General features: G+C 49.9%; 10 protein-coding genes across 10 annotated transcripts; 3 read left to right on the top strand and 7 right to left on the bottom strand.

Moving 5' to 3' along the window:
* Nucleotides 1-126: 126 nt before the first annotated feature.
* On the bottom strand, nucleotides 127-4354 carry atg26 (uncharacterized protein; the record flags this gene model as incomplete). The annotated part of the gene is made up of 3 exons (XM_057255370.1): nucleotides 127-393; nucleotides 459-3020; nucleotides 3071-4354. 3 exons carry the CDS (start codon nucleotides 4352-4354, stop codon nucleotides 127-129), a joined length of 4113 nt encoding a protein of 1370 aa, XP_057109232.1.
* A 1919-nt stretch (nucleotides 4355-6273) lies between these two features.
* N7479_007677 (uncharacterized protein) lies at nucleotides 6274-6881 on the bottom strand (the record flags this gene model as incomplete). The annotated part of the gene is made up of 2 exons (XM_057255371.1): nucleotides 6274-6762; nucleotides 6828-6881. 2 exons carry the CDS (start codon nucleotides 6879-6881, stop codon nucleotides 6274-6276), a joined length of 543 nt encoding a protein of 180 aa, XP_057109233.1.
* Nucleotides 6882-7789: 908 nt separating this feature from the next.
* On the top strand, nucleotides 7790-9512 carry N7479_007678 (uncharacterized protein; the record flags this gene model as incomplete). Its single annotated transcript, XM_057255372.1, has 3 exons — nucleotides 7790-8478; nucleotides 8539-9310; nucleotides 9387-9512. 3 exons carry the CDS (start codon nucleotides 7790-7792, stop codon nucleotides 9510-9512), a joined length of 1587 nt encoding a protein of 528 aa, XP_057109234.1.
* A 548-nt stretch (nucleotides 9513-10060) lies between these two features.
* On the bottom strand, nucleotides 10061-11070 carry N7479_007679 (uncharacterized protein; the record flags this gene model as incomplete). Its single annotated transcript, XM_057255373.1, has 3 exons — nucleotides 10061-10215; nucleotides 10283-10740; nucleotides 10790-11070. 3 exons carry the CDS (start codon nucleotides 11068-11070, stop codon nucleotides 10061-10063), a joined length of 894 nt encoding a protein of 297 aa, XP_057109235.1.
* Nucleotides 11071-12178: 1108 nt separating this feature from the next.
* Nucleotides 12179-14376, bottom strand: N7479_007680 (Zn(II)2Cys6 transcription factor domain-containing protein; the record flags this gene model as incomplete). Its single annotated transcript, XM_057255374.1, has 2 exons — nucleotides 12179-14218; nucleotides 14317-14376. 2 exons carry the CDS (start codon nucleotides 14374-14376, stop codon nucleotides 12179-12181), a joined length of 2100 nt encoding a protein of 699 aa, XP_057109236.1.
* A 767-nt stretch (nucleotides 14377-15143) lies between these two features.
* N7479_007681 (uncharacterized protein) lies at nucleotides 15144-15560 on the bottom strand (the record flags this gene model as incomplete). The annotated part of the gene is made up of 2 exons (XM_057255375.1): nucleotides 15144-15312; nucleotides 15487-15560. The coding sequence occupies 2 exons, from the start codon at nucleotides 15558-15560 to the stop codon at nucleotides 15144-15146; spliced, it is 243 nt and encodes an 80-aa protein (XP_057109237.1).
* A 536-nt stretch (nucleotides 15561-16096) lies between these two features.
* Nucleotides 16097-17092, bottom strand: N7479_007682 (DNA-directed RNA polymerase I subunit RPA34; the record flags this gene model as incomplete). Its single annotated transcript, XM_057255376.1, has 2 exons — nucleotides 16097-16841; nucleotides 16896-17092. The coding sequence occupies 2 exons, from the start codon at nucleotides 17090-17092 to the stop codon at nucleotides 16097-16099; spliced, it is 942 nt and encodes a 313-aa protein (XP_057109238.1).
* Nucleotides 17093-17434: 342 nt separating this feature from the next.
* Nucleotides 17435-20067, top strand: grc3 (uncharacterized protein; the record flags this gene model as incomplete). Its single annotated transcript, XM_057255377.1, has 4 exons — nucleotides 17435-17471; nucleotides 17531-18060; nucleotides 18111-18422; nucleotides 18481-20067. 4 exons carry the CDS (start codon nucleotides 17435-17437, stop codon nucleotides 20065-20067), a joined length of 2466 nt encoding a protein of 821 aa, XP_057109239.1.
* A 279-nt stretch (nucleotides 20068-20346) lies between these two features.
* On the top strand, nucleotides 20347-22464 carry gua1 (GMP synthase (glutamine-hydrolyzing); the record flags this gene model as incomplete). The annotated part of the gene is made up of 8 exons (XM_057255378.1): nucleotides 20347-20417; nucleotides 20482-20850; nucleotides 20911-21029; nucleotides 21156-21330; nucleotides 21384-21425; nucleotides 21474-21736; nucleotides 21839-22042; nucleotides 22100-22464. 8 exons carry the CDS (start codon nucleotides 20347-20349, stop codon nucleotides 22462-22464), a joined length of 1608 nt encoding a protein of 535 aa, XP_057109240.1.
* A 311-nt stretch (nucleotides 22465-22775) lies between these two features.
* N7479_007685 (putative prenylcysteine lyase) lies at nucleotides 22776-24427 on the bottom strand (the record flags this gene model as incomplete). The annotated part of the gene is made up of 2 exons (XM_057255379.1): nucleotides 22776-24238; nucleotides 24286-24427. 2 exons carry the CDS (start codon nucleotides 24425-24427, stop codon nucleotides 22776-22778), a joined length of 1605 nt encoding a protein of 534 aa, XP_057109241.1.
* Between the last annotated feature and the right edge of the window lie 107 nt (nucleotides 24428-24534).

Genomic DNA, 24534 nt, shown 5'->3' on the forward strand with positions numbered 1-24534 from the left:
GGAACATCTCCCGATCTGCGCCGCCGTACTGCATCAGGGGGATCGAGGATGGCAGAAGATCTCTCGTGCGCTGCTGTATCTCAAAACAAAAACAAAATGCTAATCATTCAACGTAGGAGAACAAAATCATTGGAACATGTTATGACCTAGCCTGTCGGCACCTGAAGCAGCTCGGTCACGCATCCTTTTCGAGATGTCAAAACCAGTTTCATCACCGACAAAGGTCCATTCTTCAATATCATCAAGGTCGTCATCGCCTCCATCTGGGGAGGTCTTCGCTGTAGGTGTAGGGGAGAACGGGGTGGATGAGGCGAGCGACTTTTGTCGGGCTAAGGTCTTCGCGTATTCAAGATCGCGATAGAGGGCCTGGATTGCAGTGGCTACACCATCTTCCTAAACAGGGAATATCAAATTAGCACTCCATCCATCTAGCCTAAGTAGGACTTGACACAACTCACATTGCGAATCTGAATGCCCAAATTCCGTGCCTTAACAATCATGCGTTCGCTGTGCGTCGCCTCCCAGAGAGCTCGGGAGAAGACACTGACATTCAATTTCTTCATGCAGATACCAACACCAAGGTCCTCCACCCGGGAGCCGAAGAAGAACTGGTCTCCAAAGAATGGCTTGACAATGGTGGGGACGCCGGCTCGAAGACTTGCGCCGGTGGTTCCTGCTCCGCCGTGATGGGTTGCAGCATCGATTTGAGAGAAAAGCCAGTCGTGGGGTGCAGATTGGATCTGATGAATCTCTGCTGGTAGAGGTATCTCAGTCTTCGTGCTAGCTGGGTCACCAAGCCTATCCGACCACCCCTTCGAGAGAATGCATCGGACATCTGCTTTCAAGACTGATTCGATGACAGTCCGTGTCAGGGCAGAAGGATCCGAAACCACAATGGATCCGAACCCGATGTACACGAGCTTCTTGCCATCAGCTCTGGCCTGCGCAATGAAGTTTGATAGTTCAATTGGCGGAGTCCAATCTGTGCCCTCATTTAAAAACCAGTAGCCAGTAATGCGAATCCAATCCGGGTAATCGAGAGGCGGGGCCACCACGGATGGCGAGTAATTGTAAAGGAACGGGACTTTGTTTTGCTGCATCTTGTCCAAGGTTGTAGCCTTCAATCCCAACTCATTGTTTCGCCACCGGTTCACTTGTCCCGCGATGGCCTTCCAGAAGATGTTGTCGAACATGACGTATGTGATGTAGTTGTATGCTCCACCCATGCGATTCTCTGGTACTGCGAAAGCATGAGGATAGGCTCGTGTTCTTGTCCATGGCATGGTGAACCCGCGGAAGTACGGAATCCTCAAAGCCTCTGCAATGTGAACCCCGGCCATGGCGCTCGGTGACTCGATTAGAAGGTCACTACCCTGACAACCAATCCAAGCGGACGACAAAAGATCATCGATCCACCCTCTGAACTTCAATGAAGCTTCCCTGAGGAAGGAATATGTGAACATCCCGTTCTCTACACAAATTCGCATTAGCTCCGCAGGATCGCCATCGACGGGAGCAAAGTCAATTCCGTGCTTTCTAATCCAGGGCTCAAACTCTGCGTGAGTTGCAATCTTGGGCCTGTGCCCCTCCGCAAGCAGTCCTTTGCAAAGCGCGATGTACGGTTGTACATCGCCCCGGGAGCCGATAGTCAAACATGTAATCCTTAGAGATTCGGGAGGTTTGAAGTTGATAATGGAAGCGCGAGGATCATCAAAAAACGGGTGTATCTCTGATGAATCTTCGCTGAGATTCGGGCGGGTGTCATGTTCTTCAGGGCTGTCTAGTCTTGCTTCCTGAAGCATGCGGTGCTCAGCCTTAGCTGCTTCAACCTCGTCTTGTTCTTCATCTGCTAGCAAGCCAGATTCTACCAGGAATTTCACGGACTCCAGATTTTGATGCAATGTGACCGCACAGTCATCTCGTGAATCTGAAGCGTTGAATTCGAAGAAAAGTTCTTCATGGCCACGGATGATGACAACAAGCCCGTGGTATCCAAAGCGGAAGCCTTTCTCTTTTTCAACATTCTCGATATCTTTGAACGGTAAAATCATTTTGGTCCGAGTACCAGGAATCAAACTGCGGAAGCAAAGTTTCTTCTGACTTATGTAGATCTTGCCGTAGAGCGGGAGCACACGATGCAAGTAGGCGTAATAAGTCGCCTGCAGTCTTTCTGTAGATGGAAGAGCAAAGTGTGCACGAAACCGGTCCCCATAATTGAATGCGCCTTCGTTATCTTCAGGATCAACATTCTGGTCTGTGAGCAATGGCCCTTCCCGCTCTCCATAATGCTTCTGGCCACCAATCCACATGCCGGAGACCTTTTCTATATATCCCATTGACTCTGTTGCTAACAGCGTACTCATCTGTTTCGAGCGACTCTTCAAGTATTCTGCGAACCCAGCGGCGCGTTGAAGGGGATATACGCCTGCTTTGACGAGGTCGTTCAGATGAGTAACCGAGCTCGGTCTCGAGGATTCCATTGGATTAGTTTGACCAGTAGTATATCGCGCATCTTCTGTGACCTCATTACGACCTAATGTTCCAGATGGAGAGCCTGCCGCTGCACCCAAGTCCAGCCGCGCAGACGCAGACGGAGTTGTATCATCAGGACTTCGTCGAGCAGTTTCTCCCACATCCAATGGACGCCTCTGCAGTGTGCGCATAGTAGGTGCTTGAAAGACGTCGCTTCTGTTCAGTATCTGACTGGCCGATTCAGTAGTTTCTGTCATCGACTGTATAATCGGCGATGATCCAGTCCCTGGCTCCGCAAATGAGTCCACCGAATCTTGATTTTCGTTTCCTACACTGGAGCCTCGCTTGCGTGGAGAGCCTTCCTGCCTCTGATCGGATACCAGAATGCTGCTCACTGACTGTCTTCTATGGGCAGCACGACTTGATTCGGGTTTGATATCATGTTGACCCTGTGGCTCTTTCGTTGCGGTAGTAGCCGACGCAGCATTGACCAGGCCTTTGATGTAGTTGAATGCGTCCTGGCCCGAATCAAAAAATGAGAAAAAGTACTGGAAACTGATCAGCAATGAACATAGTAATATTTCGTCCCGCGACCTACCTCATCAATTGCATATGTTTCGCCGCTGTCGAGAACTCGAATCTTGAATGTCTCCGCAAAGTCGGCCATTGGGCTCTCTTCCAGATCAATGACATTCGCTATTGGAAATGATACTTTAACACTGTCACCTTCATTATGCGTCCGGAAGATGACTTTCTGGAGGGCCTTCACCCATTCCTTTGCACTGGTAGAGCTATCTGCTTTGAACAAATAAGTCCGCTGATCAGTGGTGACCTGGAAATCCTTCCCATCACTGTCTTTGCGCTCTGCGAGAGACGCAGAGATCCCATATCGAAGATCGACGTGCCCACTGGGAAAATACAGATTGGAGGGATCTGCATAGTATGAGAGGACATCACCCTTCAAAGCAAACCAATAGCGATTATACGCAGGGTTTTTGCGGCCGCGTTTGGATAGGTAACCCGACTTTATTGCCACGTTGGACTTCTTTGGAAGGTAGGCATAAAAGCAGATGTGACCTTCAGTCACATACATGTAGCCTTGAAGAAGCATGCTTTGGAGCAACGAGCAAGCATACTCTGCTAGAACTTTTTCAGGCCTCGCAAAGTCAAACATCTTCATCAATCGTGTAGAAAGAGCAGACGCAGACGATTGCGGCTGGTCTTCCAAGGATTTGTCTGGATTGGATGGCAATGATGGTGTTGCTGATGTTAAATCAAAGCGAGATTGCGCTTCAACCATGCGACTTAGAACTGGGGCTGCTCGCGGTGTTGCACTGCGAGTTCGCCTTAGAGGAGGCATTTTGAGCACCGAGTCACTTCGGTTTGATGACTCGTTTACCCCGCCTTCTGAATCTAACATGGGTAATCGATGCAAAAGCTTATTGTCTGATCTTGCCCTTTGATAGCGACGCCCTCTTTCTTCTAGGACGAGTGAGTTTGACTCTAATCTCTTGCTTGACTGGCGGCAGTCCCAAGATGGTACAGGCGTCGGAGATGATACTTTTCCACTAGTTTGCTCCCTCCGTGAGTGTTGTTCCATCTCCCCATCGCTATCACTTGATTCCTCAAATCGGGCATGGAAGTCTGACTTGGATCCGACAGCAGCAATCATGGAGAAGAGGGACTGTTGCATATAATGCACGTTGCCGTCCCGTGAACCCATACCTCGCGGCGGAGCTGTGAAATCAAACTGGGCATCATCCCCATCCTTAAATTTGTCTGGCACTCGATCTGAAAATGGACGGTTGGACGAAGTAGGTTTCATACTTGCACTCAACTGCCGGTCTGCCCGGCGTTTGGCATCATCTCTTAATGGTTTCATTTTTATCTCTGGTATACCGATACGATACAATCGATGTAGAAGGTAGGTCAAGGATGGGAGTAAACGATGCTAGGGCGTGGTGAATCGTTAAGATCGGTCGGGCAGTCAGAAGCTCGAGCCAGGTGACAACTCGGCGCTGATAGGACTATGGTGATCAGGTATGCACCAGTTAAATGGGAAGACGCATCAACCTAGCTAGATACCAAGTGACTTTGTCATATCATACCTTTGGTCAGGCGCCAGATCGTGATAAGTAGGGTGAACGGTGAACAACGCACGGAATTCCAGGGTCTAGGCCGATAAGCGCTTTGAAGCTTGGACGCTGCGTATAGATGAAGCTGCCAAACCACACTCCAAATCATCCAAGCGCCATGGTCTATATTGCAGATGATGATGAAAATGGAAGTAATAGAAAGGAAGCCCAAATTTATCTAAGAGTTCATAAAAATCTTAGAATGCACAAAGGGAGAAACATCACCTGGGCTCTTCTCCGCATGCATGTGATCTAATGGATGGATGACTCCATCGCCCTTATGTCAGCTTGATGCCTTAGGCAAAAATAGATACATTCATAACTAACTACATGTATGTACATACATAACTAGATCATATGTAGTTATCTGCATATACATACACCGGATTTTAGGCCGCGCGACATGGCTTTCCCTTTCCCTTGCCGCTGTTTGCCCACTGAGTAAAATTGAGCACGCCCCTGAGTATTATGTAATCGCCAGACCTGACCTCGGACCTCAGGTCCGGCCCGGGGCCGCTCACTGAGCATCACATGATCATAAGCTAGATAACTCGCTGGGTATCACTTGAGCAGCCTGAGTGCCTGTGGGAGCAGCTTAGTCAGCAGATCACCTCAATAAAATGCACCACGTTAGCCCTATCCAAACCTTGGAATGCAGTCGTTCACCCGGCACTCTTGACTGTTGTCCCCTCAACGAAAGGCTGGTGTTATCAATTTGGCAGTCGATCCTGGTTGTTGCGCCTCCACCTAGAAGGCAAATGCACAGTGGGGCCATATTATTGGCTTTACTATTCTGCGCCTATGCCACTATTCAACCTCGCCGAGCTCTATATAGTTGCGGAAAATACCCAATCCTCCATTTTTGGTTCTACAATATCCAGGAATATCTCAGGAACCCCCAGGTGAATGGTTTGTAAATCCGGTTTAGTGTTTTATTCTGATTTTTTGGTTGATTTTTTAACGGACTATCGCTTTGCTGCCTGCCGCTTGCTCCTAGGGATAGGACTTCAGCTCTATCTAGACCTATCGATTATGCCTACTGGATGATCTAGCCGCCTATAAAGAAATTTGCGGCCCCTTATTTGCCTAATATATCCTAATTAACAATCAGAAAGTACCTTATTCTAGCTAAATTCTGATAGGACTCCCTAGGAGCTCTCAGACATTACGTGCTACTAAAATGTGATTGGTGAGATGATATAAATCCTAGGAGCTTAAGTGCTGGTACCCACTCGCGAGAGCTGTGAGTGCTAATGCTGAGAGTCAAAGTGTTTGCATTGCACAGGATCCGTATGATGTTTCCAGTGGTCGGAAACGTTTCACCTTAGGCCGGGTTCATTTATGTTGCAGGGCATGTACAAACGCTTTACTGGTGTTATATGCTCTAAGCTATCCCCTATCTAGCAACTTGCGATCACTGAAACATACACGCTACTTTTGACAGACAGAAAACGCGCAGAGACATATATTCCAAAGTATTCCAAAGTGAATTTGGCAAGGGACTCATGTAGGCCAAAGGTGCTTCGTAAATTTATGTAACAACGGTATCATCAAGACAAATGAAAAGATCTATGTACATCGCCTCAAGGCTACATAGTTTACTGTGCCTTTTGATGTAGCCCCCCAGTCAGACAATCGCCAATACGTATACACCGGGTTTCTATATCTAACACTGGTAGTCGTAGACGAGCTTGGCCTCAAGCCTCTCGCCGTCGTCCTTGGTGACCAGGACCCGCCTGGTGTGGTAGCGAGTGCCGTTGAGGACAATGAAGCCGACGACCTGCTGGGTGACGACGCCCTTGGACTCGAGGTGCTCGGTCCTGAAGTGCATGACCTCCTCGGTGCCGTCCTCCCAACCCTGGTGGAGGTAGTCGTCGTCGAGGTCGGTGAGCTTGCAGATGCGGGAGCGACCGCGGATGTTGCCGAAGAGGCCGTGGTTGAGCTCGATGGGCTTCCAGTTGAGGACACGCTTCTCCTGGGTGGCGGGGAGGCCGCCGCTGGGCTTGTTCTCAATGTCGAGCAGGATGTTGCCGTTCTCGTCCTTACGCTGGTTGATGGTGAGAGTGACATTGGCCATGGCAATGACCTTGCGGGTCAGCCAGTTGACGCCCTGGACCTTGAGGATCTCAACAGAGGACTCGGACAGGTCGTTGTTCTGTAGATATAATTAGTATACAGGACTTGTGTGACACACACATGGGAGAATTTGATGTCTCTTACAACAGCCCAAGAACCGTTGAGGTCCTGAACGGTCTTGGAAGCGGGAGCAGCCATTGTGTCGACGTGTGAGTGGTCTTTCGGTATATGGTTAGGCAAGAGTGGTGAAGATAAAATCGAGTTTTGGTGGTTTGATGAGTGTGAGTTGATTGATTGAATGTCTTGTCTTCTCACTGAGTTTCTGAAGCTTCCAACACGTTGCTTATATACATTTCGTTTTTGATATATGACACACCTTCTTCTGTCGGCACTTGGTACGACACATCCCACTTAGAGTATTCAGTTGCAGATGGAGTAGCATGCCGCTCGCTAGTGGGCGTCAGTCAGCTAATGCCAAACACCACTAGCGTAATGAATCCCCGTTTGCCGCGTCGGGTATAGAAAGCCGGCGTTTGAGCCCTATATCGTTGGGGGTCGACAGGAACCAAGATAATCCGCCAAAAAGGTGTAGGCTGCCACAATGATGCCGGTAAAAGGATAAAGACACAAAAGGTACGTAGACATATTTTCAAACGGAGAGACACTTGCATCCTGCTTACTTAAACAGGACAGAGGGGGAGACCACCTTACAACCATATCCCAAAGGGGTATGCAGGATGTTCGGTTCACGGCACTATCAGATGTACTACCAGTGGACGCTCCGGCGTCTTGTCTATCTTGGAACCACGATCCGAAGGGATCATTTCTTTTTGTCTTCTTTCATATATCTGATTTCCCCTCTCTTGGTCATTATCAACAACTCTCTTTATCTCTATTTCGTCGTTGCACTCCCGCGAGACTAAATATAATTCTTCCCTACTTCGCATCGTTAGCAGCAGCTGTATCCACTAGGATTGGGGTCCACTGCAAGCTATGCGCAGAGTCCCAGACGTGCTACGGGACGCCTTTAGGATCTGACGCCAGGGTCAACCGAGTATTGACTGGTGTGTTGCGATTCTCCAGCAAGGCGGATCAGCTCCAACATCATGTACGCGCAGTCCGAGAAGCTGCCTATGCATGGGCAGGACCGCCCGCACTCACAATCACAATACGACAAACCTAGCTACCCGCCTCAATACGATCAAGCCCAGTACAGCCACCCTCAACCTGGAGGTCCTCAGTACGGGGCCCCTCCAATGGGACAACCTCAGTACGGACAGCCTCAGTATGGACAGCCTCAGTATGGACAGCCTCAGTATGGACAGCCTCAGTATGGACCTCCCTCAACTGGACAACCTCATTACGGACAGCCACAATATGGCCAACCCCAATATGGTTATCCTCAGTATGGCCAGCCTCAAAATGGACAAACACTTTACGGACAGCTTCAGCCCGGTCCCAATTCTATGCCCAGGTACGACTCACAAGCTGGGAAGACCACCATGGGAGGGCCACTGCCTCTGCCCATCGTGATCCCGCAGCAGCGCCCAGGGTCTCAGGAGCGAGGCTTCATGGCCGCCTATACGCCATCTCTGGAGTCGTGCGGCATCGACCAAAGGTCGTTCCTGCGTTTCATCGATGAGACTAACACAGCCTTGGAGGGCAACAAGTACCTCGCCGGCGTGCAAGTCGTCTCTCTTGGCGTGGGTCTCACTCCCGAGGTCATCGTTATGGGCGTCGTCGCGGCGGTGCAAGCGGGCGCCTGGGCGGCCAACAAGGGCTACGTCAGAGGAAAGTAAGTGCAATGAGACGAACTCTGCTCTCAAGCCACGATGCTAATCAGCCCCCTCCTTAGGACCAACACCATTATGGACAAGTACAACCGCGAGCTTTTCGCACCTCACGGTCTGTTCTGCATGATCATGAAATATGAGCCTGAGCTCAAGGAGCCCAAGAATCCCAACCGTCTCAAGCAGCTTGCCTCACTGGCTGTCAATGGCTCGAGCAATGGCGGCGGCAGTGCATGGATGCGTGACCATGTTTCCGGCAAGTCGCAGGGACCTGGCGGTCTGCCTACGGCCGTTGCACCGCTTGTCTATATGGACAACCACCGCCAACACAAGAAGTACCTGTCCGGTTCTCCCCCTGAGTCACCAGGCTCCAAGAGGGGTGTCGTCCCCGCTGGAGGCAAGACTTCGACCAAGGACAAGGCCAAGAAGGCCTTTGACAACTTCAACGACTACCTCGACCGTCGCGCTCGCGCAACGTACACCGCCGAGAACGGCAACGACGTGCTGAGCGGGCCGGCTGGTCGTGGCTTCAGCAACCGGTACCTTGACCCCAATCATCCGGCCGTCAACGGAGGTCTCATCGGTATGCTTTCCGGTGGCGTGTTGAGTCCTACCCCGGAGCAGCGCGCGCAGAAGAAAGCCAGCAGAATTGATGATGAGGAGAGGGGAGTCCTTGACGAGTACAACGACCGGAGGGAGCGCATCTTGAACGACCGACGCAGCCAATCCGAGACAGATCGGGAGTTGAGGCGGTTGGAGAAGGACTACGAGCCTCGTCTGGAGCAGTTCCGCAAGAAGAGAAGGGCGCTGGAAGGTGGTAAAAGATCTATCAAGAGCGTAAGTCTAACTTATGTTTTATACTTCCTGCTGACTTGGTGGTGTTGTTTTTTTGACTGACCATGGCATTTTGTAGAACATATTGTACCTGACGATTGTCAACCTTCCTTCAGAGGCTACTCTTGCTGCCGCTTCTTCGACGCTGGAGCAGGAAGATGGTCACAGTGTTATGACGGAGACGATGTCACCTCCAGCGTACTAAACTTTCATTCATTATATATTCATATGTCTTTCTGGCAGTTTACGTAGAATAGCGGATGTTATGCGGAGGATTCTTTGATTTTTTGTATCAATCTAAATTTTGAGTGACCTTGTGCGATAGACTAAATACCCAAATCAGACAAAAATGGACCCTCAATGCCACGTCAAGGTTATGGTCTCTACTAGTGTAGTCTATCTGCCCTTGATGATGCAAGGCAACGCTAATTACCCGTGCTAGACCCGGACACTGAGGTTGGTATCGAGAGGTATGTGTTATCACTCGACGTTTTCGAGTCCTGCTCTTTTCTTACCGGCTGGCCTCGTAGCTGGGATAAAAGACGAGAACTACCCTGGCCTGACCCATGGGACTGTGCTATTATATAATAGACTAGTAATTTATTAGTTATCTGTAGCTAAAGGTTCACTTGAATTGATTTCATATACCAAGAGATTCAGGGCCAATCCCAAAGTTCATCATTGCAACGAAAGACCTCCCGAGACAGTGCAAGGTTATAGGCGCTTTGTGGCGTATAAAGGGACAGCCATATCTTACAAAGCCTCGGCAGTCGAGGTCCCTATACGTCCCTCCTCAGCAATTTTCTCTTTGTTCATGGTGTCAACGGTGTCAGAGCGGGTATCGCTGGGGGGAGGAGAGCGTTTCTCCACAATATTGGTCTCGTCCGAATTCGTCGTGTCGGCAGTATCTAAGAATTGTCAGCGTATATTCGTTACGAAAACAATCAATCACGTTCAATTAGCCACAAGACTTACCAGGTTGAGGTTCCTTAGGCGGGGGGCAGTAAAAGCCAACAGCGAGGCAGATAATCATAAGAATAATCTCCTCGAGGACGCCCATGCAGAGATTAACGGTGGGGTTGGGTTCAAACAGGTTGAACCGCGCGATGGTCGTATAGTCACCTAAGCAGCCGTAGACGGTGCGCACGATGAGCAGTGGCGCACAGGCGTAGACTGAGTACAGGATGACCTTCTCGTTGCGAGGCATCTCGTTGCGGTAGATAGTCAGGTACCCCAGAATGGCCAGCAGGAGACCCAAGCAGCCGACGAACATACCCAATGCGGCTTGGAGCATAGGGGGGATGGTGTAGCTGTCGAGGGCCTTGATAGCGCCGGCGATACCAAGGGCCAGCCCGACCAAGCTGACGATACTAACAAAGATAAAGATCCACTTGGAGAGCTTATTGATCGAGGTGTTTCTGAACAAGACATGCCTACGTCAGTCTCGAGTTACGCGTAGGTGGATACCAGGTTGCGACTTACACTCTTTGCAGCAAACCCACGGCAGCCAGTGTTAGGGGAGCGATGCCCAACAAGTCGCATGTGATTTTTGTGGTGAGAACATTGATCGAGTCGTAAGTGATAGTAATAAGCTGACATATAGCGCCAGCGATTCGGAGACAGGCGAGGATAATAAGGAATCTCCAACATGATGCCACGGCCTTCATTCCTTGCTGGTAACACAAAAGAATGGCGAGGAAGAGGCAGGGCACGAAGACGACGAGCTGCAACAATGCGATACCATCTTCATAGCGAAACGTCATCTTGGATCGAGAGGGGCCGGAGCGGCGAATATAGCGGGTAGGTGTCTTGCTGATGGCGGATTGATAGGCAATCTAGATTACAAGGTCAGGGCAGGGAGGGATTGAAGGCCCTGGAAAACCGGTATGATCTGATAAAACAAGTATGAAGGATAGGGCGAGAGTTGGGAGTTCATTCGAACACCAGCTCTTGCCTTGGAGGAGAAAACGATACGAGGGTAACAAATGAAACAAACGTCCAGGGTAAAATAAGAGAGCGGCCTCCCGTGGTAGAGCAGGTGTATAAAAAGATTGCAATGGGTTCGGGCTGTGTGCACTTAAACACATAGACGAACGAGGGATTCAATAACAACTTGAGGGCTTCGGGTATCTCCATATAGAACAACTAACATCGAGCATACCCCATTAGGAATACATAGGTGATAATGTGGATATCTGTGGCTGTCGCTCTGCCAGCTAGTCTACTACTGGACTAGTGCCCGGTCATCGTCCCAGAGATCTCCTTGGTGGCGATAACCTTCTCTGCGAGCCTATCTTGCCCCGCTATTCCGTTTCCGTCACCGTTTTGTTCCTTTTGCCGGAACTTCGAGCTATCCATTTTGGGTACCATTTCCCTAGAGTCACCAGCTGCCCACTAAGCCCCATTAGGGAGATTGATCGACGCAACCACCATCCATACAAGAAGTGAAGTAAATGATGATACGGGGTGGGAGTCATTCTGATCGACATTATCCATCGCGCAAGATTTAGTGCTTGCTGTCAATTTTAAAAGAGGTTAAATACCGTGAATTCTCCCCGGGCCGCAGTTGGTGGTTATTCAGCACCCACCTACCGTACCTACACCCATGTTTTTTAGTGACACGTCTTTTCCTTTTTTTACTCGTGCAGGGATGCTACTTAACCAAAAGTTCCCCCCAATAAGCGAGACTACGACTTGCGAGACTTGGACATTTGCACAAAAACTTGAAAAACTCTTCCACATGAGGCGTTTTGGTTTAACTTTTGATTTGTGAAAGGATATATACTTGTGTAAGTCTATATCTACGGTGTATGCTCTCTATATGCAGTTTATCGCTGTATAAAATATCTACATTTGAATGATGCTTCCATACTATCCACTCAATGGTGGACGGAGGTTGCTTGATTCAATAAAGTTGGCGAAATCATCTGCCTGCGCAATGCCTGTTTGGCAACTGATTCTGCGCAACTGGGCGGCAGTCCACGCACGGGTCTCGTGGCCGAGGTTGTGCATGCAGCCCACAGTGAGGAGAACCCAACAGGCAAAGTAGCCGCCGACGGCCGAGCCGGTGTTGTTCTTGGAGCGCTCGTGCTGCTGCGCCTGCTTCTGCTGCTGCTGCTGCTGCTGCTCCTGCGCCGGGGAAGTGGCGTAGCCCATGAGCTGGGGCACGGAGGCGAGTATCTCGTCGCGCAGGCGGACGATGGTCTGGGTGGCCTGGTGCAGGCGATCGGCGTAGTTGTTGGCGAAGAACCAGTTGCTATCGGTGTTAGCGCCGCGGAGGAGGAGGTGGCTGATGGCGTGGTTGGCGAGGATGCGGCAGACGCGCATGCTGTTCCAGACTGAGGCGATCCAGACATCGTGGTAGATGTGGTTGACGTCGCACCGGCTACGAGTCGGATCGTAGCTGTTGCTGGAAGAGTTGGATTTGACGGTGAACTGCCACTCGGAAGGGCACTTGGAGAATGTGCTCTCAAGGCGGTAGTCAATCTCGAACGCCTGTGAGAGGTAGCGCTCGAGGTGCTCAATGGAAATGTTGGCACCCTTGAGAGGACCGGAGAGCATGGAGGTAGAGGCGGGGGAAGAACCGGATGCAGTAGAGGGGGAGTTGAAGGAATCGGAAGGGGCGGCGAGACCGGAGGAGGCGGCGCCGGAAGAGTTGGGAAAGAACGAGTAGCCGCCCGGGGAAATGTGCTGGTAGAGATCCAGAAGCTCGACTATGCCGCTGCAGACGACCCAGTAGGGATCCGAGACGCTGATGGCGTTGGCGGCCTCGATGCGCAGCATACGTAGGCTCGAGGGTATAGGGGAGCCGGAGCGCAGGCAGTTGGTGAGGAGCTGGGAGAAGACATCCTTGAAGATCTGCAGGCCGGTCGAGGTAGAGAACTGGGAGCGGCCGCGCAGGGTGAGGAGCGAAGTGGCACCCTCAGTGTGGTGCTTCCAGCCGTCGATAGAGCCCTTGCTGAACTCATAGAGGGCGAGGACGAGGACAGAGACGATGGTGCTGTCGCGACGGGAGGCCTGGGGGTCGGCGAGGGCGAGATTGACACGCTCCATAGTGCGGGTGTACATCATCATAGACCGGGTCAACAGGTCGGCCTGGCTAGTAGTGCGAGCGAGCCCACTGAAGCCGACAGCCAGAATAGCACCCTCGAGCATATCATTGCCGCCGTCGTCTTGCGCCAGCATGGCCGGAACGTAGTCGAAGAAGCCGGAGGAGGGACCGGACTGCCGAACGACGTAGTGAGAGAGGAAGAAATCGAGACCGATAATATCGAGAGGCAAGGAGAAGGGACGCGCTATAACCTCGGGCTGACTGCTGGTGAAGTTGTTCTGTCCTAGCCGTTGGCTGTCGCCGCGGTTGCTGCTATCATCAGGGAACTGATCGAGAGCCGCATCGTCGCCGCCTACGCTAGAAGCGCCGACACGGGAACGACGCCCAGACACAGAGACAGGAACAGAAGCAGCGGATCCAGGACCGTCGCCCGATACCAGCATGGCGCTGGGTGAGGCATCCTGGTGGAGGGAGAAGAGCCCAGTCTCGTCCGGGTTGAAAGGGTCGTGGAAGCTCATCAACTCGGGCATAAAGCTGCCGCTGGCGAACATCCCGGCTCCGGCATCGACGTCGCTCATGTCGAGCATGGTCTCGTCGACGACATCGGAGGGGCGGCTGGCGCGATAGTCTGGTGCAGAGGTGTATTGTTGTTGGTTCTGTTCCTGTCGTGGGGCTGTGCGCTCCACTGAGAGGCAGTCGGTTGGCGTGGCTGTCAAAGTCCTCTTGGACACTTTTGAGCGGGCGCGGTTGATGACCTGGGTGCTCTCATCGCGAAAGATGAGGCTTGAGGGATCTCTGTACCCGTCGCATTTCTGACCCGTGCGACAACATTGGCCGCATTCTGGGACTGCTTTGTCGCACTTTTTTTAGGTTAAATATAAGCCAAAATGTCTTTTTCACTTTTTTTCACTGATGATTTTCCGTCTTTTGTAAAGGGGCGCAAACAGTAATGACTTACTCTTCTCTTCTTGGCGCGACAATTGTTGCAACTTGTTGAAGGACGACCACAGTAGACCATGATGCGATTCTACCAAGTGGTGGTGCTGATCGTAGATGGACAGGCGGGGAAATATGTCAGGCATCAAACCCAACGCACCGACTTAGTACATACGTGAACAAGAGAGTGGGGACAGTCCCGTTCCGCGTGGAGACACACGGTAAGGCTGGATGAGGTGAATGCCAAGTTCGGACAACGATATGGTAAAAAAAGACTGGGAAGAGAAAGCAAGACGACAAGACGATTTGAAGAAGGTGAAAAACGTTGTTCCTAATTACACACACACACACACAATCTATTAGCGCCCGGTGGCTAAGCCGGAAGGACAGTTATCACGATACAAGTTGATATGATACTATATAAAGATGATCCATTAATATTGTGATCCATGGATCTGGTCTTGTCACGTGGAGTCCAAGCTACGTGGTGGCAACCACTCGAGAAAGTCTCGTCCCGAGACTATACAAACCTTTACAATGGGAACATATACTGGTTCTCTAGCTTAGAGACACATAGAAACCTAATCATGTTATACGTTAGCTTTTCTTTGTACTCGCTAGACGCTAGATTTGAAAAGTTTTGATAATTGGACTCGTTGTAAGGCATAAAGGTTTCGTTCCGGAGATTATTATTGAGACGGTACCAGGAATCACCAGTTGGTGAGAAAGACTTCAGTCAGACAGTAGGTGCTTGTCTTGAAAGAATTCTATTGATGAAGAAGAGGTTAGGCCTGTAGACTAACTAGATATATGTATTGCTCTTCTCCTTTTGTCGACCGGAGTCGACAATCAAACGGGCTGAATCAGTCTGTTGCTCCATTCGCCCATTTGCTCAATACGCTTGCTATTCAAAGATATTCCTCGGTCCCCAGCAGTCCCGCCGGGAGCTCGCTCCACTTTCCTTCCTAGCTGGTCGCCAACTCCGGGCGCAGTATCATAGAAAGGGGCGCTAGAAATGCTGGGACAGAGTATAAAGGGGATAAATGAGATAGTGAGTTTTAATAATCGATTGTCTTCGAGGGTATTTCGCTGTATTTATAGCTTGACTAGATACAGTTAGATACCTCGTAAAAGTCATCCTAGCCATAGTCAGGATAGGGTAACTGAATTAGCTACCTATATATCTTCATACGTCATCATTTTCCGGTAGTCATATTCATAAATACGTTCCCTAATACAGGAGGCAATCAACAAAAGGGTAGTCATGCTCAAAGGTTTTTAGTTACTGGGCGCTAGCATCACAGAATAGATAGGTACATACTACGTATACTCCAGCATTTATACGTTGTGCGTAGGCTCTACTCCTTTGTCCCTGTTGAGCTATATTCTGATCTTTCTTCTAATTTGGCTTGACGCTGTATTCTGGTTACTTCTATTGAGATTCCTGTTCAAAAGAAATTGGTCTTAGCAATGGTTAGGCCAAGCACTTGGGGATCGGCTAGCAACCGTTGCTTCTAGATACCATTCACTCAATATTTCACACTTTTTTTCTTGAAGGAAGCCCAAGACTAGACCGGCATTCAGGGAGGAGCACATCGGACTAATATTATGTTTTCATCTTATGACACTATAAAAAAAAGGCAATAGAAAAGCCAAACACAATGTAGAATTGTTCAAATTGCAGCCGGCTATAAAAGCTACCAGATCCAAGGTGAAATTCAAGGTTGTAGATTGTACATAGTATTGGGGACGTCGTTAAAACAATGCTGTTCTCAAGAGAGAAAAAAAAAACCAGCGCCAAATCATGCCTTCTCGGACTTCTTCCGTTTCTTTTCCTCTTTATCCTTGTGGGACTTCTTGGACTTCTTCTGGCTCAGACTATCACTTTCCTCCTTTTCTTGTGAGTGCTTCTTTGACTTCTTGCGAGGAAGCGCTGCGGCCTGGGGAGCTTCATCCTCAGACTCATCGTGATCAAGCTTTCTCTTCCGTTCCTCTCCTCTAGGGACCTTGAACGAAGGCATCTCAGTCTCGGATTCCGAGCTCAATTCAAGGGTCTCTGGAGGCGCAGTGGTTGTCCCGACAGGCCTGAAGCGCATCTTCAAGTTCTTCGGTTGCGGCCGGGCTGGCTTGACATATTTGCGCATCTCTGCCACTACGGCATCGGTTTTTTTAGATGTGCTTGGGAGACCAATCATTTCTTGAACGTGGTAACTCGGGATGCCGTGGGCTGCCGTGCAATATGTTTCAGTCTTCTCGTCGAAAAGAAGTAGCGATTTGGTCGCAGGATCTGCCTCAGAAAGAGCCTCGACCGGGATACCGTAGTTCACACCGTCGTGAGTGATGATCGGTTCACCCTGCATGATCTTGGCCATGCACACCTCTTTGACCTTAGACAAAGGCAGAGAGGCTGGTGCTGTGAGGTGGAGGACATGTTTGCCCTTGAGGTTAGAGAGAAGGGAGGAGGCTTTGGAGGATGGCGGGGCCTGCTTCTTTGCAGACTTGAAACCTGCTGGTGGTTTGTATGGCTGAGGACCGGAGATTGCGACCCTATAAGCGCATGCGTTAGTAACCATCAGAGCTGATGGAGGGACAATCTCTTACTTCTTGCCTGAACCGGAGCTGGGCTTCATTTCGTTGGAATCGTCGGAGTCGCTATCCGAGTCCGAACCTGAGTCCGAGGTTTCATCTTCGCTTGATTCCTGCACCTTCAAGTGTTGGGTCATTTGTTTCTCTTTTTCGGTCGTAAGTTCAGGTGAGGTCGATCTGCTCGAGCTGCTATCGCTATCGGATGATGCCATGGCGGCTGTTCAATGTGTCGGGCAAACTTGAGGTCGAGACTGAAAATGCTTTCGCAAGGATGTGCGGCGCTTGACACCCCCGGAATCCACAAGATGAATGAAATTGGAAAATAGAGTAGTACACAGGGTATATATCCGAGGTTTCAGCAAAGCCGATTTCGCAAAATGAATTGGATCGACGTTGAGTGAGGATGTTCAAGTCCAAGGATCTTTTTTTTCTGCTCCGCAGGGGCACGGACCACCAGCCAACTTTTTTTGCTTATCGGTTTCGGATCGCATTATCATGGTGATTTTCTTTTCGAACACAAGCTCAACGCTCGTGGGGTTGAATTGTATAATATCATGGTGAAGCGAAAAGCCGAAAAACAGCAATCAGCTGGTAAGCCCTATATCTATGCTCTATGATACCAATTCGAAGCTCACATGTTGTTTCTTTAGGCCCTGTTAGCGCTGTTGCTGCTTTGGCGGCGCGCAGAGCTCGACAACAGCAAGCACAGAGCGCGGATGCACCAAAGGATGCACCGAAAGCTATTATTGAGAGCGAGCCGCCCGCAAAAAAATCACGGCAGTCTCTCGAGGGACCTGAAGCGACTGGAACAAATGAAGAACGTCGTGGTACACGGATAAAAGTAGCAAAGAAACAAGATGAGCCATTGCTCGCAGAGACAACACCGGAGCGCCCAGCAGGAGTAACCCAGCCTCAAAAATCGGAAGCGAAGCATGAGATAGAGGATACTCCTAAGCACCCCGAAGTCAAACAGTCTGAAAAAGAGCAAGTCGAAGATGATGCGGGAGAGATGGATGAGGATGATATTGCATCTGTTGTGGGTGATGCCGATGGCTATGAATCGCCCGCAGAAACGCCAGCAGAGCTCCAGAATTTCCCCCTATCCAAGGCTCGGTTGAACAAAAGCAACATAGTCTACAGTGATGAGAGCACACTTTGTATTCGCATTAAGGAACGGACGGTATGGACGAACTTCTCCGGCCATTCGGGATGGATACTGACTTTACTTAGAATCTAGCGTTGCTGGGCCATTACGATCTTTGGGTCAAAAGAGGTGTTGTTAGTTTGATGGGCGCGAAATTACATCCGTCCTCACAACTGCATAGAGTTTATGCTCCCTCAACCCACTCTTTGCCAGTCATCAAGTGTGTTGCTGGTATTGATGGCGATGCAGAAGTGGAGATCAAGTCCTGCACCAGCGGCATTTCCCGCCTCCGTGACCTCTCGCCTCTATATCAAAGGATCTGGACTGGCGATAACACCGCTGCAGATAAAATCACCCTGAAAGGGGCCGCAAAAGACTCGAAGCGGACTTTTTCAGTGGTATGCTATCATATTCTACTCCAGCTCGAGATGTGTTCAAAGCTAATTGACTTGACAGTTGTATACATCGGCAGATGATTCCTTAAATAGACATATCCGACCACTTCATCTTGACAAGAAATGGAGTGCATCAATGAAAGCTCTCTCACAACGTGAAGGACAACTTCGTGTTCTAATTTGTGGCCCCAAGGCATCCGGAAAGTCGACCTTTAGTCGCTACTTGCTGAATCACGTTCTCAGTCCGACACCCGAGACCGAGAATGGATATACTAATACCGACGGAGTTGCTTTCCTGGATCTAGACCCAGGCCAGCCTGAATTTGCCCCTATGGGTCAGGTTTATCTTGCACGCTTGCGGTCTCCATTCTTTGGTCCGCCTTTCACTCACCCATCATTGAACGATTCCCATAACGGTGAAATAGTACGGGCGCATCACATCGGCGCAGCATCGCCAAAAGAAGACCCTGATCACTATGCACTGGCTGTCATGGACCTTATGGATCAATACCGCTCGTTGCTGGAGAAACATCCCCAATGCCCTCTGATTATCAACTACCCCGGTTGGATCTTTGGACAAGGATTAGAGGTTGCAACTTGGCTGATCAGATCTCTCGGTCTCTCTGATGTGGTATATATGAGTGAAAAGGGCCCATCAGAGGTAGTGGATCCGTTAGGTCTGGCTGCCCACGAAGCTCGAGTTCCCTTGACAATTCTCCCATCCCAGCCCACTGATTTCGTGAGCCGATCAAGCGCTCAGCTACGAGCGATGCAAATCCAGTCATACTTCCATATGTCTCATCCAAATGATCTCAGCACTTCACTTTGGTCAGATGTACCGCTATCTCGCACGAGGCCCATTACTGTGAATTATGCTGGCACACGACAAGGTATTGTGGGCGTTATGGTCATGGGATCCCAGATCAACCCAGATCTACTTTACGAAACGCTTGAAGGCGCTATCGTAGGAGTCGTAGCAGTGGAATCGCCGAAAGCTATCATGAGTGGGATGGCAACACCAGGGACACCGAATGACGAAGGCCATGAGGACATTGACATGGATTCAGCAAACCCAGGCGCGGGTAATTCAGTTGAGCTTTCCATCACTGGCAGCGTTATCCGAACACCTGAAGACCTTCCTTACCTCTTTGTTGGTTCCGGCAGTTGCACCCCATTGGATCCCAAAGCGTCGAATTGCCTTGGTCTAGCTTTGGTCCGCTCGATCGATACCTCTTCGCGCAAACTTGAGCTCTCTACTCCTATTCCCTCAATTCACATAGAAAAAGCCATCGAGCAAGGCCATGGTATTGTGCTGGTCCGCGGGCAGCTTGATAACCCGAATTGGGCTATTAGTGAAGAATACTATGCCGCTCGTGCGGCAGAGTTCCGCTACCAGCAATCGACATCTGGGCCGAGGAAAACTGGAGACTCTGGCAGTGAACAGGCATATGAGCTCGATCCGGCTGAACATAGTCGAACGCTTGCATTACTACGAGAGAGGGTCCGCCGGGCAAGCAATGTGCCTTGGATGACTGTCGTGGAAGATAACAGTCGTCACCAGCGTGAAGTTGCTGCGCGGCGAGAAAAGTCACTTTGGAAATTGAGAAAGAAGGCATACCCCGGCAGCGAGAGCGAGGCGGACTACTAGCTCCCCCTTATCAAATATATAAATAGAAGTCAAATGCAACAGCAGTTTGCACACACAATGTTATGGGTCTTTATGTTGTATGTATGTACTTTGTACATGGACTTGCGGAGCATGCCCCTCATTGGTCACGTGGGCGGAACAGCGGGGCATTTTCTTTTTCTTATCGGGAAGATTTCTCTTTTTTTTTCTACATACATTGTATCAATTGCAGTTGATCTGTGGTTGTTTCCGATACATTTCAGCTTCTTCACTACGAGCACTGTGTGACTCAATTTCACAATGTCTGACGCCGAGTTGATTCCTCACAACAGCTTCGACACCATCCTGGTGCTCGACAATGGCTCCCAATAGTATGACTCCACTGATTGTCCTATTTTTTGTTTTACGATTTGCCCAGTCTAACAAATCCCTAAGCACCCACCTTATTACCCGCCGTCTACGAGAGATCAATGTCTACTCTGAGATGCTTCCGTGCACCCAAAAGCTCTCCGAGCTGACCTGGAAGCCTAAGGGTATCATCCTGTCCGGCGGTCCTTACTCTGTGTACGAGGAGGGCGCCCCTCACATCGACCCCGCCTTCTTCGAATTGGGCGTCCCTATTCTCGGAATTTGCTATGGTCTCCAGGAGATTGCCCACCGTCTACACGCCGATAACGTTGTCGCCGGTACCGCCCGCGAATATGGTCACGCTGACCTTAAGGCCACTCAGTTTGGAGGCCATGTCGATAAGCTATTCGAGGGTCTTGAGGATACAATGGTGGTCTGGATGTCGCACGGCGATAAGTAAGTGACTGCTTAGTCCGCGGGTTCTAAAAAAAATAATCATGCTAATCATACTAAAAGGCTTTGCAACTTGCCCGAGGGATTCCACACTATCGGCGCAACTAAGAACTCCGAGTACGCTGCTATCGCTCACAAGACTGAGAAGATTTACGGAATCCAGTTCCACCCTGAAGTTACTCGTAAGTGTTCCTATTCTTTCGGGCCCGTCTGCCGGAATCGGAGGACTAGGCTTAACACACAAGCCGTGGTTGTTTAGCTGTGTGACTTGTGTTTCTTTCTAAGTTTACATACTAATGGGATCTCAGACACTCCTCAGGGCGGTCAGCTTCTTAAGAACTTTGCTGTCGGTATTTGCGGTGCCCAGCAGTCCTGGACCATGTCCGAGTTTATTGGCCAGGAGATCACACGTATCCGTAACCTCGTTGGCCCTACCGGCCAGGTCCTTGGAGCCGTTAGCGGCGGCGTGGACTCTACCGTTGCGTAAGTCAACCTAACCCACCTAGTTCAAGAGCAATCACTAATGAAGAGTGTAGTGCAAAAATTATGACCGAAGCTATCGGTGACCGTTTCCACAGGTGAAGCCCTAAACCCCATATCCGACTACCTCCTACTAACTAAGCCAGTGTACTCATCGACAATGGATGCATGCGACTCAACGAGTGTGAAACTGTAAAGCGGGTTCTTGGAGAACTTTTGGGCATTAACCTTACCGTTGTCGATGCCAGCGAGGACTTTTTGAATGGGCTGAAGGGAATCAGCGATCCCGAGCAGAAGCGCAAGTTTATTGGTGGCAAGTTCATCGATGTGTTCGAGGCTGAGGCCCGTAAGATCGAGGCCAAGAGTTCCGGCAAGGTCGAGTGGTTCTTGCAGGGCACTCTTTACCCTGGTAAGTTTGTTTCTATGACTTGATTTTTGACTCTTGCTCGAATTCTTGTCTATGACTCGAATCCTCTCTATAGCTAGTTGACTTATGCTAATATCTTTCTAGATGTCATTGAGAGTATCTCATTCAAGGGTCCTTCGCAGACTATCAAGACTCACCACAACGTGGGTGGCATCGCAGAGCGTTTAATGGCGGGCCACGGCCTCAAGCTGATTGAGCCTCTACGCGAGCTCTTTAAGGATGAGGTTCGCGAGCTAGGCCGTCAGCTTAATATCCCCGATGAGCTTGTTGGCCGTCACCCCTTCCCTGGTACGTAAACACAAATACCTTAATTAGTCTCTAGATCCGAGGGCTAACACTATCTAGGCCCCGGTATCGCTATTCGTGTCCTGGGTGAGGTCACCAAGGAGAAGGTCGAGATGGCCCGTAAGGCCGACCACATCTTCATTAGCATGATTCGCGAAGCCGGTCTATACGACGACATCGGCCAGGCCTACGCCGCGCTAGACCCTTCACGCGCCGTTGGTGTTATGGGCGACAAGCGTGTGTACGCCAACATCATCCTCCTCCGCGCCATCTCCACCAAGGACTTTATGACCGCCACCCCCTACCCCTTCGCCTACGATTTCCTGACCAAGGTCGCCACCCGCATTGTCAACGAGGTCGATGGTGTGTGCCGTGTTGCATACGACTTCACTAGCAAGCCCCCTGGTACTATTGAGATGGAGTAAATTTAATTTCTAGTTCTTGGGTTAGGATTTGCTTGTGTTGTGAGGGTTAATAGAAAAGTTACAGTTGATACAGATTTAGCTAGAATGATTGGATGCATGTTACGAATCCATGTGCATAGAACCTTGGAAAGGAATCAAGTTCATTATTTCATATTTTATATCGGCAGTTCATAGAAGACGAAGGTGTAAATAACAAATGTAAGGCTCAAGGCAAGAAAGGGACTTGCCATGCATTCATGGATAACGCTTGATTTGATTTGACAAAAAGATGTGGGCAACCTTGAAGCCAAGGTAAGATATAAAACGCAGATTTAGAGTTCCCTGTCCCCAAATGAGGAAGCATTGCTATATGTTTGATCTCTTTGCTTCTGCCACGACTGGAACATGAGTGTTGCCACGTTCCGGCCCATCAGCGCACTGGTCTCCATTGTCGAGATAAAGCTCTCGATGCCACCCGTATACCACACACCCGGAGCCAGAAGAGCCTTCTCAAATGTCACTCGCGGGTACTCAAGGGGGTATGGGTTCCATAACTTCTCATGGAACCAACTGATATCACTTGTTAAGAGGTCTCTAATGGTCGCATCGCTGCCCATAGTCTCACTCTCCAACCCCAGGATCTGGGCAATGAATTCAGCCGTGGGCCGCTTTGGCGAGAAGATCTTGTAAACGTAATGCTGCTGTGAATCTTCAGGATGATCAACTATTCGAAGTGTACTGATGCTCCAGAAGTCGATAGGACCAACACCATCTGGGTTCGAACCCAGATCAAGGCCCTCGGGTAGAGTAGTCAAGATAGTCTCAGGCGCTCGATCATTTTCTTTTAGGCCAAAGAATCTCGATGAAAGGCGATGTGGGGATGAAAATAGTGTAACGTGTAGATTGACATATGGAATCTCATCTGGTGTGTATTCCAGAGGAGGGGAGATGGAGATACCGGAGTATTGCAAAGGACCAGCAATGACAACTTCGTCAAACACCTCATGCTCGTTTGGCTTTGACGAGACTCGCACAGTCCCATCATTGTTGCGTGAAATTTCAGTGGCCGTGGTATTCATTTTAATATTCGCTCCTGAGGCACTCAGCGCGCCATCGAAAATGCGCCAATTTCCGCCCTGGATAGAGACCGCTCCATCCGTGGCCATACAGACGACAGACTCCAAGCCATGGATCAGCTGCAGATTCTGCCCGTAATTCACTCGGGTACTTGCTTGGATGATCTCCCTCGCAAATAGCGAGTCGATATTATTTGCCTGGAGAAACACATTGCCTGAAGATGCAGTAGCATTGATCAAGTCAGCCGCAATAGCCGCTTCAGTAAGAGAGCTGAAAGGGAACAAGGGCTCTTCATAAAGACGGAGGAATTTGCCAACAACATTTTTCACCAGATTCTGAGTACGTAGTGGTGCCAGTCCATACCGCCAGAAGAGCCGGCTGATATTCCACCAGCTATACGAATTCTTCAACGTGAAAACAAACTGGCTCCCATCCCAGATCCCGATAATCTCCTCGGTCTCCCTCGGCCGTGCATGGTCGGCATTATTCACTGTGAGACCGAGGTCACGGGAAGCGTTGACTAGGTTGTAATTGATCTGGACAAAGATGGAAGCGCCCAGTTCAATCGGGTACGCTGGGTCGTCGAATACATTGACTGTTGTTGAGCGACCGCCGATATATGATTCACGCTCATAGACTGTGATATTGACGGGGATATTGGTTTCGTCTGCAAGCTTGCGCAGTTGATACGCAGCAAACGAGCCTCCGGCTCCGGCTCCTATGGGGGCTATTAGCCCTGTATGGAACTGCGATTTAGATGCATACCAATTATTGCCACCCGCTTGGGGGTTTCACTAATGGCTCCTCGAAGTGGCTCTTGTTCTGCTGCATTGCCAAACGAGACGAGGAAGATGGCTAGGATGGAGTATAGGAAGAGAGCGGCATGTCGTGGCATAGACGCCCGCATGATTATGGTAGTATTAGAAGATGACAAAACTAATTGGTAGTTGAATGGCCAATACTGACTAGCCAGAAAATAAATACAGATCAGATGGATCAGACACCCATGGATGA

This window comes from Penicillium vulpinum (genome assembly GCF_028829585.1).
Source record: "Penicillium vulpinum strain IBT 29486 chromosome Unknown utg000003l_segment0_segment0, whole genome shotgun sequence".
Taxonomy (NCBI): Eukaryota; Fungi; Ascomycota; class Eurotiomycetes; order Eurotiales; family Aspergillaceae; genus Penicillium; species Penicillium vulpinum.